This window comes from Mytilus edulis, chromosome 1 (assembly GCF_963676685.1).
Source record: "Mytilus edulis chromosome 1, xbMytEdul2.2, whole genome shotgun sequence".
Classification (NCBI taxonomy): domain Eukaryota; kingdom Metazoa; phylum Mollusca; class Bivalvia; order Mytilida; family Mytilidae; genus Mytilus; species Mytilus edulis.
The window spans coordinates 2,583,741-2,601,155 of NC_092344.1; the positions used below are offsets into that span (position 1 = coordinate 2,583,741).

The 17,415-nt window shown below is 33.3% G+C and overlaps 1 protein-coding gene across 5 annotated transcripts in view; it reads right to left on the reverse strand.

Annotated features, from left to right (window-relative positions):
* Nucleotides 1-857: 857 nt before the first annotated feature.
* The window catches only part of LOC139521427 (RNA-splicing ligase RtcB homolog), a 34,307-nt gene continuing 17,749 nt past the window's right edge, over nt 858-17,415 (reverse strand). For 4 of the 5 annotated variants that reach the window (XM_071314908.1, XM_071314903.1, XM_071314917.1 and 1 more), the window contains 5 exons: nt 15,375-15,550; nt 8,238-8,537; nt 7,375-7,494; nt 6,715-6,757; nt 858-2,865 (listed from right to left, as the gene is read on the reverse strand). In XM_071314908.1, coding sequence (XP_071171009.1) covers nt 2,801-2,865; nt 6,715-6,757; nt 7,375-7,494; nt 8,238-8,537; nt 15,375-15,550 — 704 coding nt within the window. In that variant the 3' untranslated portion in view covers nt 858-2,800. The remainder of the gene's footprint in view (nt 2,866-6,714; nt 6,758-7,374; nt 7,495-8,237; nt 8,538-15,374; nt 15,551-17,415) is intronic. The other variant, XR_011664036.1, reaches the window with a different exon arrangement.

Consider the following 17,415-nt stretch of genomic DNA (forward strand, 5'->3'; position numbering starts at 1 on the left):
CGAGACCAATCTTAACACAAAATATTACATGAAAACTTAAGCAAAATTTTCAAAGTCAATTGACCATAACTGAGGGGGCGGGGTCAAATAATCTCCATGGAAATGAGATATGCCAATGAATATACAACTGCATACCACATATCATTTACTTATCACTAGTGGTTCCCCATAATCTGACCTTATCACAAACTAATACATGAAACTCAGCAAAAGTTTCAAAGTCAATAGACCATGACTGAAGGGGCAGGCAGGATAATTTCCATTGAAATGAGATATGCCAAGGCTTATACAACTGCAAACCAATTATCATTAACTTACCACAAGGGGTTCCTCATAAACTGACCTAATCACAAACTAATACATGAAAACTAAGCAAAGTTTCAAAGTCAATAGACCATAACTGAGGGGGTGGGGCCAAATAATCTCCATGGTAAGGAGGTGTGCCAATACTTATACAACTGCATACCAAATATCTTTGACTTATCTCTAGTGGTTCACCATAAACTAGACCTAATAACAAACTAATACATTGTTGCCACCGCCGGAAACAGCATACCTATATCTTGCTTTTTCACTTCCGTCAAGCGACACAAAAAACTAAAAGCCTCCACCAGGTCAACAGTAAGGTGTTCAACAATAGAAACGTGTCTATGTAAACTACCTCAAGCACGAAATGGTCCCAAAAAGGTTGTGAATAGATTCAACTGAGACTACCAAAGATGTGCAATTAATATGACAAATACCTAAATGACATTAAGATATATCACTAAAGAGGTTTCTGACTTTGGAATCAGGACTGTCCTTAACAATGGCTAATGGTAGAGCATGGAAAAGATAAATACAAGTCAACTTCCTAGTTATTTGGATTACTGTTACTTTTTTATGCTTTTCATAGTAACATCTAATAACTTAAATAAATTCAACTTGGATTAATATCCTATTATAACTCATTTGCAACTCGCACACCAAATTAATGTCTCATGATGTTTATCAGCAGTAAATACTTGTAAATTTGATTAGGCTACAGATAATGGCCACTATTTGTATAGTACAATATAGTAAATTCAGATATTTATTAATGTTTTTATCATAACAAAATTGTGAAGAAATAGGTTTCACAAAAAATAAAATTCGCATTTTAAAATTTGATAGCAATAATTGCATGCAGCATTTACAAATATTGGAACGATTAATTTCCCTTTCTTAGAAACAAACCTTATTTGTCCACAATGTCTGCCATTACTAGATATCACATAAGTTCCCCTAAAATACTGACGTCATAATAGAAAATTTCTGAAGCCACATTATAAAACTGATTGTTGTATTCAAGTGGGACATATTCTTAGGCCAAGTGTGACAGATTTCCAATAGCAATAAGGTGTATTGCAATAATAAATGCATGCAAAATAATTCTGAATTTACATGCAGTAATAAAAACAACATTTTCGTTCTTGTTACCAATAACAATTAAACAAATTAGTACTAATATAGCAAAACTATGTGTCATGTCAAAAGTAACTGATATAGAAAACATACCTTGCAATAGTTTTATAAATAGCGGGGAAATACAAATCAGTATTAGAATATATCAATGGAGTGTTGTATTACTTTTAAATTCCCAACAAAAGCTGTACTTTACAATTTTGATTAGTTTTTTCTCTCTTTCAAATTGACAAATTTTACCTTAAATAGGTTTTAAACATACAGACAAAGAGACATAATAAACATGTAAAGTGAACTGCATCAGATGTAACAAATTATCACTAACCAAATATATCATCGCCTCAACAAAACTTCTTATATATATATATATATCTATAAGAAGCTTGTAATTTTTCTTATCAATACAAAATGGATAAGGATCTTAGAATTGTTACACAAAGTTATAAACTTTGTCAATGTGCACAAGCTTGCGTTCACAATCATGGATTTCTAAACAATTACATTTCCTACATAAATATTAATTTTTTTTTCAAAATATTTTGTAACATAAAATATGAATATAAGGAGATAATAAACTGAACCTCTAAATACCAGATTGTTCACTTAGTAAGAAACTATATTTCTATTGTGTGAATTTCTAGAGAAATGAGATTTTATACTGAAAACAGCAACTGTTCTCAACAAATTTAGCTTACAGAAAACATGATCTTGACATGAATTAAAGTTAATTTAAATCAATAGTTTCCAGAATTGATGTTTTTTTTTTTTAATTTAATACAAAATTAGATGATAAAGCTTTTTTACATAAAGTTCATACATGTATAAGCTCATAAAACTGGAAATATCTATTGTAAAATTTACATGACAATTACATGTGATATACTTCTTTTATATATAAAAAATTCACAGGATATTTATGTGAAATTTACAGTGTAAATGAGTTGATACAAACTGATTATACAGGTTTATTATATTTGGCAATAAGATGCATGAACAACAAACAGTTCAATGCATTAACAATAAAACAGGAGATTTCCATGACAACAATGTGCATGTGCAGCAACATACAACAGGTCAATTCATTATTAGAAGAAATAAGTTTGAGAATTTAAAGTTTCTTTTGAATACATAATGTAAAGGTAGTAATATTGCCCTTCGATTCTAGATATCAGATCAAGTAACACGTTTAGGTAACATCATGATATGGAACACATCTTTGTATTTGACCATTGCACAATGTTTGATGAGGTCTATATCTGTATTTGACCATTGCACAATGTTTGATGAGGTCTATATCACATAAGCTTGGATTGATCTACCACCAGCACCATCTATTCCCTGTAACTGTAAGTCTATATCATCCTTTAATCACAGCAATCGGTCGAAGTTTGATAGCTTTCTGACTTATGCCTGCTGCCTCACCTATAGCATGATAAAACATATTGTTAGATTGATACCTACAACACATGTGCATTTACAAGGGAAACAAAACTGTGAAATATCTTTGTAGCTTATTGAATAAATTGCTTCACCGAATGCAGCTGGATATGACAGCAGAGGTCCAACCCTGAACATTGGGCAAAAATGGACACAATATTTGCGCTTGATACAGGTCTGAATTCGGATTCAAAATCTCAATTCAAATTTCCAATTAAGTTTGCAACCATACTTACCCATTTAATAATTCAAAAGCAGTGTAAGGGAGGTAATCCAAATTTTACTTAAAAGTAATTGTCAATTAACCAGGACACCCTTGTTTTTTTCCCCCTTATTTCTAAATTGTTTGAGCCATAACCCCCCAAAGCCAATTGTAACCATCCCTTTCTGGTATGGAACCCTATGGTATAATTTCAGAGAGATCCATGATCCATACACCTTATCATAAAATATTGTCTGGAAAAATGGAAAAAGGCTAATTTGGACCCCATTTTGGCCCCTAATTCCTAAACTGTTAGGACCAAAACCTGAACAAGAGTGCACACACTGAAATGTCTCGCCTTCTTTACTAATCATTGATATTATGTTGATACTCCTAAATATAAAGCTTTATTACGACTGTTACATAAACTTAACATGAACCATGAAAATGAGGTTAAGGTCAGTTGAACCATATGCCAGGCAGACATGTACAGCTAACAATGCTTCCATACAATAAATATAGTTGACCTATTGCTTATAGTTTAAGAAAATAGACCAAAACACAAAAACTTAACACTGAGCAATGAACCGTGAAAACCAGGTCAAGGTCAAATAAAACCTGCATGACTGACATATAGATCATAAAATATTTCCATACACCAAATATAGTTGACCTATGACATATAGTATTAGATAAAAAGACCAAAAATCAAAAACTTAACTTTGACCACTGAACCATGAAAATGAGGTCAAGGTCAGATGACATCTGCCCGCTAGACATGTACACCTTACAATCATTCGATACAACAAATATAGTAAACCTATTGCATAAAGTATGAGAAAAACAGACCAAAACACAAAAACTTAACTATAACCACTGAACCATGAAAATGAGGTCAAGGTCAGATGACACCTGCCAGTTGGACATGTACACCTTACAGTCCTTCCATACACCGAATATACTAGACCTATTGCTTATAGTATCTGAGATATGGACTTGACCACCAAAACTTAACCTTGTTCACTGATCCATGAAATGAGGTCGAGGTCAAGTGAAAACTGTCTGACGGGCATGAGGACCTTCCAAGGTATGCACAAACTAAATATAGTTATCCTATTACTTACAGTAAGAGAGAATTTAACATTACAAACTAGAGGCTCTCAAGAGCCTGTATCGCTCACCTGATTCTACTTGGGTTTTTGAAATCATATAAAAAAATATAAAATTTGGCTAAAAGTGACAACACAACCTCATTTATAAGGAAAGGAACATGTTTAATTTCATTCAAAAGTCCCCCACTGGCGGCCATCTTGGATGACAGATCGGCTACAAAGTAACAACACTTGGTCAGCACCTCATAAGGAACATTCATGTCATGTTTGGTTTTATTCCATTCAGTGGTTCTCTAAAAGAAGTCATTTGTATGCATTTCCCATAGGGTCCTATGTTAAACTAAGTCCCCTGCTGGCGGCCATCTTGGATAATGGATCGGCTACAAAGTAACAACACTCGGTCAGCACCTCATAAGGAACATTCATGCAATGTTTGGTTTTATTCCATTCAGTGGTTCTCTAGAAGAAGTCATTTGTATGCATTTCCCATAGGGTCCTATGTTAAACTAAGTCCCCCGCTGGCGGCCATCTTGGATAATGGATCGGCTACAAAGTAACAACACTTGGTCAGCACCACATTAGGAACATTCATGCCATGTTTGATTTCATTTCATTCAGTGGTTCTCTAAAAGAAGTCATTTGTATGCATTTTCCATAGGGTCCTATGTTAAACTAAGTCCCCTGCTGGCGGCCATCTTGGATGATGGATCGGCTACAAAGTAACAACACTTGGTCAGCACCTCATAAGGAACATTCATGCCATGTTTGGTTTCATTCCTTTCAGTGGTTCTCTAAAAGAAGTCATTTGTATGCATTTCCCATAGGGTCCTATGTTAAACTAAGTCCCCCGCTGGCGTCCATCTTGGATAATGGATCGGCTACAAATTAACAACACTTGGTCAGCACCACATTAGGAACATTCATGTCAAGTTTGATTTCATTCCATTCAGTGGTTCTATAAAAGAAGTCATTTGTATGCATTTCCCATAGGGTCCTATGTTAAACTTAGTCCCCCACTGGCGGCCATCTTGGATGATGGATCGGCTACAAAGTAACAAAACTTGGTCAGCACCACATAAGGAACATTCATGCCATGTTTGGTTTCATTCCATTCAGTGGTTCACTAGAAGAAGTCATTTGTATGCATTTCCAATAGGGTCCTATGTTAAACTAAGTCCCCCGCTGGCGGCCATCTTGGATAATGGATCGGGTACAAAGTAACAACACTTGGTCAGCACTCCATAAGGAACATTCATGCTATGTTTGGTTTCATTCCATTTAGTGGTTCTCTAGAAGAAGTCATTTGTATGCATTTCCCATAGGGTCCTATGTTAAACTAAGTCCCCCGCTGGCAGCCATCTTGGATGATGGATCGGCTACAAAGTAACAACACTTGGTCAGCAACCCATAAGGAACATTCATGCTATGTTTGGTTTTATTCCATTCAGTGGTTCTCTAAAAGAAGTCATTTGTATGCATTTCCCATAGGGTCCTATGTTAAACTAAGTCCCCTGCTGGCGGCCATCTTGGATGATGGATCGGCAACAAAGTAACAACACTTGGTCAGCACCTCATAAGGAACATTCATGCCATGTTTGGTATCATTCCATTCAGTGGTTCTCTAAAAGAAGTCATTTGTATGCATTTCCCATAGGGTCCTATGTTAAACTAAGTCCCCCGCTGGCGGCCATCTTGGATGATGGATCGGCTACAAAGTAACAACACTTGGTCAGCACCTCATAAGGAACATTCATGCCATGTTTGGTTCGTTTCCATTCAGTGGTTCTCTAGAAGAAGTTCAAAATGTAAATTGTTAACGACGACGACGACGGACGACGACGACGGACGACGGACGCCAAGTGGTGAGAAAAGCTCACTTGGCCCTTTGGACCAGGTGAGCTAAAAATCTGAACTTTTTTTTCAAGTGGTCACTGAACCATGAAAATGAGGTCAATGACAGTGGACATGTGACTGACGGAAACTTCGTAACATGAGGCATCTATATACAAAATATGAAGCATCCACGTCTTTCACCTTCTAAAATATATAGCTTTCAAGAAGTGAGCTAACACCACTGCCGCCGCTGTAGCCGCTGTAGCCGCCGCTGCCGCACTATCCCTATGTCGAGCTTTCTGCAACAAAAGTTGCAGGCTCGACAAAAACCAATCCCAACCTTTCTTTTGTGGTTATAAACCTTGTGTTTAAATTTCATAGATTTCTATTCACTTTCAATACTAAAGTAATTGTCTGGAAACCAGGTGTCTTCAGATGACGCTGATGACAACGTGATAGCAATATATGTGAGCCAAGGCTCCTTGTAACATTGAAGACCTTACTTTGACCTATAATGGTTTACTTTTACAAATTGTTATTTGGATGGAGAGTTGTCTCATTGGCACTCATACCACATCTATATATATATATGTGTTAATAACATCTGTAACAAATGGACAAGGTGATTGTAACATTGCCCCCTATCCTAGTTTGGGGGTATCATCAGTACATATAACTAATACTTACATGTATCAACAACATCTGTAACATTTTTGTAAGATGCTGGTGCCTACAAAGTATATAAATAATCTAGTTAAATCATATTATTCAATTTGTACATATGATTGCTTGTTGAAGCTGATGAGTCATTGGTGAAATAACAGCAACATATGTTTCAGATTGTTACAAATGATATTTCTAGAAAGGCAACACATAAATACCCGCAGAACAGACCAAACCATGAAAACCTTATATTGACCAATGAACCAAGAAAATAAGGTCAAGATCGATGAACCCTGCTAGATATATACACTTTAAAATCATTCCATACACCAACTATAGTTGAAATTTGCTCAGAGTTTAAGAAAAACAAACCAAATCACAGATCACATAAGTCACAGACTGAACAAAAATGATAAATACAAAAACCAAATACCTTGCCTCCTTTATTCATTTTTTAGATGTCATTGTCGGAGAACCAGAAAATTTAATTTACATGGCCACATCTATTGCAATATAAAAGTGATTTTTAGTATTTCTTTCTAATGAAGGGCATTTGTCACCTTTATTTTTTTTTGGCAAAAAGATTTTCAATTCTTGTCAATTGTCAAATGGATTAAAAGTTTTAGTTTTCATATATTTCTGCCATTTTTTTGTACTGGATGCTGAGTAATAAAGCCATCTTACCTCCTCCATAACGAGCTTAGGTGATGCCACTCGAATACTGATTCCCTGTTCTTCAAGGGCAGATAATACAGATGTGTAGTCAAGATTTCTACGAGACTTTGCTCTAGACAGAGCCCTTCCCTAAAATTAAATGGTGAAGGTATTATATTTGTTATCAATTCTGTTTCAGTGTTTCAAATGTTTTTCTTATTTTCATTTCAAATATCCTCATATTTAGCTCATATTCTTTATTAGTTTCAACTGAATCCATTGGCTTCTTCAAAATTTGTTAGACATTACTGACATTGAAAATAAAGGTTTCTGACAAAGAACTGGGTAATTAACTTGTATATCATTTTAGACAATATGGAAACCTTTAGATATATATTCTTGTTAACTTGGTTTGTTGGAATGCTTCTGATTTTTTTTTATCCCAATGGAAATCAAATTACATAGAAATAAAATGCAAGCAAAAAATTGAGAAAGCAGGCAAAGTTCACACTAAATGAAACCAATTATTTTGCCAAACATTGTTTTCTCGAGCTGATTTCATAGCAATACAATTTTATGATTTTCTACATTTGTTCTAGTTATCAAATCAAAGAAGATCCAAATTTAAAATATTCAAGATGATCTATGTTTGCATTATCTTTTTACTTAAACAAGTCACAAAAAAAATAAATGATTCTCAATATTAGTTGATTAACAATATTGAGGATGTAAAAAATCCAAACATTTTTGTTTTACATCAGTACTTTCTTGAGATTTAAGTTTCTGTTCAACAGTACAAGTCAAGTATGAAAGAGCAACCGAACCATATGTGGCATCAAAATAAATAAACATCTTGTGGTCATCATATGGTTTTCAATTTCAAGTTTACTCACTGCTCCATGGCATGTGCTGCCAAAAGTTTCTACCATTCCTTGTTCTGTTCCTGTCAACACATAACTACAGGTTCCCATGGTTCCTCCAATCAGAACAGGTTGTCCAGTCAGCTGATAGTCTACTGGTATCAATGGGTGATGTGGAGGGAAGGCACGAGTAGAGCCTTTTCGGTGAACCAGTAATGTTTTTTGTTTTCCATCAATGTAATGTTCTTCAAATTTAGCTATGTTATGTGAAACATCATAAATAACCTGCATGTCTAAATCATCTGGTGTAGTATTAAACATTTTAGCAAAAGCCTGAAATTGACAAAAAAAACTAGAATCATAATCAACTTTTGTTAAAAAAAATAAGAATGATATAATAAAATATGAGGAAGGCATTACCTGTAAATGGGGACGAAGTCTGCATGAATTATTTTTTTGTAACTTTAATATTTGTTAAAAAAATGAAATGGAAATACCGTAACGTTTCCCAGATTTTGGTTCTGTTGTTAGGGATTTTAGTTGTGACGTTATTAAAGTTATGATGTCATATACAATGCAAACAAAGAAACGCTATCATCAGGTAACGTTTTTTCATATCGAGGAATTATTAAAAATGAAATTGGTATTGCGTTCCTTCCTATTTTATACAAGACTGATAAATATATAGTTTACTCAAAGTTTCATACAAACGAGACCGGAAAAGGAAGTACATTGTAGATTTCTGCGCAGATCCGGAAATTCAAAAACGCGACAAAAAAAAAAATTGAATGATTTTGAGTTCATTAGTCACGGCTGGTAATCTACACACGCAGAACATTTGGTTCTGCAATGCAAACCGTGAGAGGATTTTCCGGTTGTGCTTGAGTGGAGTAATTGTCACCGCTTCAAAAGGTATGTACATTTCTAAATCAAAATTTTCTTATTCAACTGATCAAAATATTGAAAATCAGAGAATGCTATGCTGTGGTGAATACTTTAACGAAGAAATACATGTATCATTTACTGTTGTACGTAGAGTTGAACTCTTACATAATCAGCTGCCCCACGAGAAATCGCCTAAAAAAACTGCTTGTTATCACTGAATGGTAAAGATTATTTTAATTTATCAGTTGGTAGTAAAAAGTGAATATACATTGTATATTGTATATAACAAAGATTTAAGTTGATTCCGGACAAAGAAAGATAACTCCAATTAAAAAAAAATCTTGCTATTGCACAATATTTTGCAATTAGATATTTCTTGCTTACTATTCTGGACAAAGAAAGATAACTCTAATTAAAAAAAAATTTGCTATTTCACAATATTGTGCAATTAGGTCCGTGTAACACTTATCAATTCAAAGTTTTAAAAAGTGTTGAAATTTTAGATTTTTGGAATTTTGATCAAAGTTTTAAAATATCAAAATTTCAAATTGTGTAAAAGTTTTGAAATTTTGAAATTTTAACCAAATTATTACAAGAGGCTGTCACAACGACAGCAAACCGGATTTATTAACATTTATTTGTGTCCTGGCAATATCACAAGAACCATTACTGATGAATGGTGAAAGTGAAAATCGTCAATATCAAATTTGACCTCCATTTTGTCATCAGTATCAACATATTAAAATTTGAAAAGCTTAGATTGAATGGTTCATGAGTAAATGCAACAACCTGAATGGAAACGCCATTTTACGATCTTTCAAGAACCATAACTCCTGAACGGTAAAAGTCAAAATCGTCATTATTGAACTTGACCTCTATTTTGTCATCAGTAACAACATATTAAAATTTCAAAAGCTTTGGTTGAATGGTTCATGAGAAAATGCACGGACACGACGGGAAAAACCATTTTTCAATCTTTCAAGAACCATAACTCCTGAACGGTAAAAGTCAAAATCGTCATTATTGAACTTGACCTCCATTTTGTCATCAGTAACAGCATATTAAAATTTCGGAAGCTTTGGTAGAACAGTTCATGCATAAATGCACGGACACGACTGGAAACTCCATTTTTCAATCTTTCAAGAACCATAACTCCTGAACGGTAAAAGTCAAATTCGTCATTATTGAACTTGACCTCCATTCTTTCATTAGTAACAACATATTAAAATTTGGGAAGCTTTGGTAGAACAGTTCATGCGTAAATGCACGGACAACTCCATTTTTCAATCTTTCAAGAACCATAACTCCTGAACGGTAAAAGTCAAAATCGCCATTATTGAACTTGACCTTCATTTAGTTGTCAGTAACAACATATTAAAATTTTAAAAGCTTTGGTTGAACGGTTCATGAGTTAATGCACGGACAACATTTGATTGCCGCCCGCCCGCCCGCCCGCCCGCCCGCCCTCCCGCCCGCCGTACATCCCCAAATCAATAACCGACATTTTTGTCACAAAAATCCGGTTAAAAATATTAAAATTCTAAATATCGTTTATAAATTTGATAGTTTAGGAATTTGATCAAACTTTTAAAATACTAAACCTAACGTGCAATTTTGATTATTTCACTTTTTGAAAGTTTGATTTTTTAAATTTTTGATTAAAATATCAAAATTAGAAAAGGGGCGAAAAGAGGCTGTAAACACTGATGTAAACACGGCTCTGATAACAATCATTCTTAGTTATAAATAAAAAGCACGAAATATATCAAATCATTTTAATTACAAAATAAATAATGAAAAGAAGAAGTCGTTTTTTTTTTATGAAACGTATTAGACATCACATGGGATAACAGTATCCTGAAATTTTAAGGTTGTGCATCTATCAAAAAAAAAACTATTTAAACCGGAATCAAATAAGTTGATTTAAATCTCTTATATAAGGTTAGCGTTTGAGATAAATAATTTAGAGCTATTTGGTGTTCCCAGTGCCCAACATTTAGAAGTATCAGTGAAAACTGACCAACTCGCAGTAAACCAAATAGTATTATTCGCCTTTTTGACGTTCCTGGGTGAAGGTAGATCCAGAAAGAGCGCTTCGGTCGCATGCAACTTTAAACGTTTTCTTTTCTTTTTTTATCGATTGCATGACGATACTATATTGCCTTTTATGATTTATTTCAGTTCCAAGAAATGATACGGAAGGAATACTTAATGTACAGCGTCGCAATGAACGTTGTTGCTAGGCGTGCTTCAGCTGGCCCCTAGACAAAAAAAAGTGTACTGGTTCATTGATTATAGACGTCATACTAAACTCCGAAATTTAACAATGAACTAAAATTAAAATCATACAAGACTTAAAAGGACAGAGGCTCCTGAATTGGGACAGGCGCATAAATGCTCCGGGGTTAAACATGTTTCGTGAGATCACAACCCTCCCCTATACCTCTAGCCAATAAAGAATGAAAAACATACAGTAATACGATCGGTAAAACGCACTAGAAAAGGAAATACAAGTCCTATGTCAGAATAGGAAACAAAAGAAACTAATCAAAATGATAATGCTTATAAATTAACAAAGGGCTACTATATATAAGGCTAGCAGTTACTGCCATACGCCAGCTCCAGACCTCAATTAAACTAATTGAAAGGTTTTATATGTCTTCATTATGCACACTCTCTCCCTGTTGCATTTATTGCTAATTTGTTTCGGAACATTCATGAAATATTTGTCACTGGCAACAAAAAATCGATAATTTAAAATAGGTTGTTTACATACAAATTACGAAGAAACGTAGGATTCAATTCCCTTGGACAAAGTAGCCCTTATAGATGGATTTTGATATGTTTTAACTTCACTTTGGCCAAACACCTCTTCAATTGTTTCGGTTCTTATTTTTCTTGACTTTCAAATTTCAGTTCAGCGTTCCGTAGGTGAATTCTTTACTTAAAATTCAGCGTTTTACATTGTACTGGTTTTTCGAGAGCAACATTGGTGTACGGCCAAAAATGGAAAAATCCATCATGCAGCTGACAGTGTGGCTTCTCTTTACACGCCCCATTCTGACTGGATGTACATGTGTTCTTTTAGTTTGCTTAAAGTCGATTGTCGTACGATAACTTAAAAATGCTCAAATAACAATATGCAAATACGGAACAATAATATCCCTTAATACAAAAAAATCCCTTTCCTTTTATTTACTATTTAAAAACAGTGGTTGATTTAGAACCCATAATGGAGCTACGTATATGATAACCAGTCCAAACGTTGTCTATAAGGGAGCAACCATTTAACTTTAAAACTGGGGTGTGATTGTTCTGTCGAAGCGCTAACAATTTTATTAAGTTTTACATCGCAATTAATCAACTTGTCTGGTTCAAAATTTAACACTATAAGGCATAGAGAAAATTTGGATTCTTTTGTCCTCTGCTGGCACAGCGGAATATTATTTTTTCATCAAATTGGGGATCAGAATATCTTAATGTACCATTATCGAAGCCCCTCGTGGTAGTATCAAAGTAAAATAAAGTGACTATCTATATATTGGATTCCCCAAAAGATTACCATTTATCGCTGATATAAACTTTTGAACAGAATTTTCAATTTTCAAAATGCCGACACCTACAAATGGATAGATGGGCGCTTAATGTAGTACAGCGGCAACTATTACATAAATATGAATGCTAGATGGGCGCAATGTAGTACAGCGGCAACTATTACATAAATATGAATGCTCGTGAAAATAATGTTTATGATATACGTTTATATATAATATGAAAGGTTTCAACTTTTACAAAACCAGAGCTATAAGTACCAAAAAAATATTAACTAAAATCATTGATACAACTCAATATAATTATGATCGTCAAACAACCGATAAAAATGAAAACAAAACGTTAAAAGTTACGACCGAAGCGCTTTTCTTGATCGACCTTCTTAGGGAACGCTCATAGCTGAATATTTAGGGCCAACAACTTACAAAGAACAGATTAAAACGTTAAAGATGATCGTTCATAATGTACATGAAATGATATTCTTTAGCCAACATGATTGCAGAAAGTAAGAAGTCGTAGAGCAAAACAGAAAAATTTGAAATCAAAAGAGATAATACACCGTGTATTGAGCCTTTTTATTGCTTAGAGATCAGTAGAAAATATATTATACATGCTCAACCTAACCATACTATTTGACCTACTGCGAGTTGTTCAGTTTTTACTGTTACTCCTGTTTCTCCTAAAATATGGGTGCTAGAAAAATCAGCAAGTAAAATGGCCAATATCAGAGCCGTACGTCTGGGTTTGAAATGAATTCTCTTCTTTTGAGAAATATTTATTTTGTCATCCAATTTTTTACCGCTTACAACTGTCTGTCTGTGGTTTTATTTCATACATAAACTTTTAAGTATCAGTATGTTTTCAATTCATATTGTTTCGTTTCGTTCCGCTTTTATTTCGTTTCGCTTTTTACAGGTACCCCTTTTAATCAAAAATTTAAAAAATCAAACTTTTAAAAAGTGAAATAATCAAAATTGCACGTAAGGTTTAGTATTTTAAAAGTTTGATCAAATTCCTAAACTATTAAATTTAAAAACGATATTTGAAATTTTAATATTTTAATAATTTGGTTAAAATTTCAAAATTTCAAAACTTTTACACAATTTGAAATTTTGATATTTTAAAACTTTGATCAAAATTCCAAAAATCTAAAATTTCAAAACTTTTTAAAACTTTGAATTGATAAGTGTTACACGGACCCAATTAGATATTTCTTGCCATTGCGCAATACTGTGCAATTGAAAAGACTTGCTATTGCACAATACTTAATATAATAATTTTAGATCCTGATTTGGACCAACTTGAAAACTGGGCCCATAATAAAAAAAACTAAGTACATTTTTGGATTCAGCATATCAAAGAACCCCAAGATTTCAATTTTTGTTAAAATCAGACTAAGTTTAATTTTGGACCCTTTGGACTTAGTGTAGACCAATTTGAAAACAGGACCAAAAATGAAGAATCTACATACACAGTTAGATTTGGTATATCAAAGAACCCCATTTATTCAATTTTTGATGAAATCAAACAAAGTTTAATTTTGGACCCCGATTTGGACCAACTTGAAAACTGGGCCAATAATCAAGAATCTAAGCACATTTTTAGATTCAGCATATCAAAGAACCTAACTGATTCATTTTTTGTCAAAATCAAACTAAGTTTAATTTTGGACCCTTTGGACCTTAATGTAGACCAATTTGAAAATGGGACCAAAAGTTAAGAATCTACATACACAGTCATGACAGTTAGATTCGGCATATCAAAGAACCCCAATTATTCAATTTTGATGAAATCAAACAAAGTTTAATTTTGGACCCTTTGGGCCCCTTATTCTGTTGGGACCAAAACTCCCAAAATCAATACCAACCTTCCTTTTATGGTCATAAACCTTGTGTTTAAATTTCATAGATTTCTATTTACTTATACTAACGTTATGGTGCGAAAACCAAGAAAAATGCTTATTTGGGTCCCTTTTTGGCCCCTAATTCCTAAACTGTTGGGACCTAAACTCCCAAAATCAATACCAACCTTCCTTTTGTAGTCATTAACTTTGTGTTTAAATTTCATTGATTTCTATTTACTTAAACTAAAGTTATTGTGCGAAAACCAAGAATAATGCTTATTTGGGCCCTTTTTTGGCCCCTAATTCCTAAACTGTTGAAACCAAAACTCCCAAAATCAATCCCAACCGTTCTTTTGTGGTCATAAACCTTGTGTCAAAATTTCATAGATTTCTATTAACTTAAACTAAAGGTATAGTGCGAAAACCAAGAAAATGCTTATTTGGGCCCTTTTTGGCCCCTAATTCCTAAAATGTTGGGACCAAAACTCCCAAAATCAATACCAACCTTCCTTTTGTGGTCATAAACCTTGTGTTAAAATTTCATAGATTTCCATTCACTTTTACTAAAGTTAGAGTGCGAAAACTAAAAGTATTTGGACGACGACGACGCCAACGTGATAGCAATATACGACGAAAAATTTTTCAAATTTTGCGGTCGTATAAAAAGTTGATTATAAAAAAATGTTCAAGCAATGCATCAAATTGATATTAAAATCAAATTTGAAATATTGGTTGATTCAATTCTTGTCTGTAATAGCTGAGGGAGCTTTCTGATTGTTTCTTTCTGACTGATGCAACATATCTTCTTTAACTAATGTACATTCAATAAATATAAGCTAAGAAGGATAATATTTCAATAAACTTTAAAAGAAATTATAAGATATTTTTACCTGTCTAGCCAAAAATGTCATACTTGACCTGTTGACCCATGCATAATTAGCAGCTGATGCCATGCCTTTCAAGTAATCTTGACCTTCAGCTGAGTTGATTTTTGCACAAGCCAGCTGTCTGTCATTGGTATCAATCTGGTCACGCTTCATAGCCTTTTCCATGGCAACAAGGGCATCTTTTTTTAAGATATAACAAAAAATAACAGATAACACTAGTGTTATGACCAAAGGATGTACAAATAGGGGGAGAGTCTCTTCCTATTTGAGGGTACATGTATACACAGATCAGCTGTAATGGTTTACTTTTTTAAAATGGCATGATATCAATGGGTTGTGATTTCACTTATAATAATATATTTTATAATTTGTGAGTAATTTCATTTTTCATTAAGACATCTATATATACTGTGTACCACTCTTGATATATAATTAAAAGGATATTTGGTTGACACATTTATCAGCTGATTCTTTCATAAATACAAGTCAAATTTAACTTTTAAATTAACTTATGATGTCACAGATTGTATGTGATAACTGAGAAATATATAAACATGTTGTGAGTTTCACAAGATTTCAATATATATGAAAAGGAGGTATTTTTGAAATCCCAGCTGCATGTCTGTACCTAATCCTATGTTGAGACTCATGTGGGATGTAAACAATTCAAGTTCACTGTGCAGCTATCAGACTCGTGTGGGATGTAAACAATTCAAGTTCACTGTGCAGCTATCAGACTCGTGTGGGATGTAAACAATTCAAGTTCTCTGTGCAGCTATCAAAGCTCTGTCAAAATGTGTTGATTTTTACATCTCTTTTTTTGCCAATTCAGTATGAATTTTTACCATCAACCGTTCAACTGAAATGCTTAATTGGCTAGTGATAGATTATACTGTAAATTCAGATGTTTTTGTGATGTTTTTAGTGTTTTGATAATTGTGGTAAGACAGATTTCTTGTGATGTTTTTAGTGTTTTGATAATTGTGGTAAGACAGATTTCTTGTGACATTTTTAGTGTTTTGATGATTGTGGTAAGACAGATTTCTTGTGATGTTTTTAGTGTTTTGATAATTGTGGTAAGACAGATTTCTTGTGATGTTTTTAGTGTTTTGATAATTGTGGTAAGACAGATTTTTTGTGATGTTTTTAGTGTTTTGATAATTGTGGTAAGACAGATTTCTTGTGATGTTTTTAGTGTTTTGATAATTGTGGTAAGACAGATTTTTTGTGATGTTTTTAGTGTTTTGATAATTGTGGTAAGACAGATTTCTTGTGATGTTTTTAGTGTTTTGATAATTGTGGTAAGACAGATTTGTTTGTGATGTTTTTAGTGTTTTGATAATTGTGGTAAGACAGATTTTTTGTGATGTTTTTAGTGTTTTGATAATTGTGGTAAGACAGATTTCTTGTGATGTTTTTAATGTTTTGATAATTGTGGTAAGACAGATTTGTTTGTGATGTTTTTAGTGTTTTGATAATTGTGGTAAGACAGATTTCTTGTAATGTTAGACAGATTTCTTGTGATGTTTTTAGTGTTTTGATAATTGTGGTAAGACAGATTTCTTGTGATGTTTTTAGTGTTTTGATAATTGTGGTAAGACAGATTTTTTGTGATGTTTTTAGTGTTTTGGTAATTGTGGTAAGACAGATTTCTTGTGATGTTTTTAGTGTTTTTATAATTGTGGTAAGACAGATTTCTTGTGATGTTAGACAGATTTCTTGTGATGTTTTTAGTGTTTTGATAATTGTGGTAAGACAGATTTTTTGTGATGTTTTTAGTGTTTTGATAATTGTGGTAAGACAGATTTCTTGTGATGTTTTTAGTGTTTTGATAATTGTGGTAAGACAGATTTGTTTGTGATGTTTTTAGTGTTTTGATAATTGTGGTAAGACAGATTTTTTGTGATGTTTTTAGTGTTTTGATAATTGTGGTAAGACAGATTTCTTGTGATGTTAGACAGATTTCTTGTGATGTTTTTAGTGTTTTGATAATTGTGGTAAGACAGATTTCTTGTGATGTTAGACAGATTTCTTGTGATGTTTT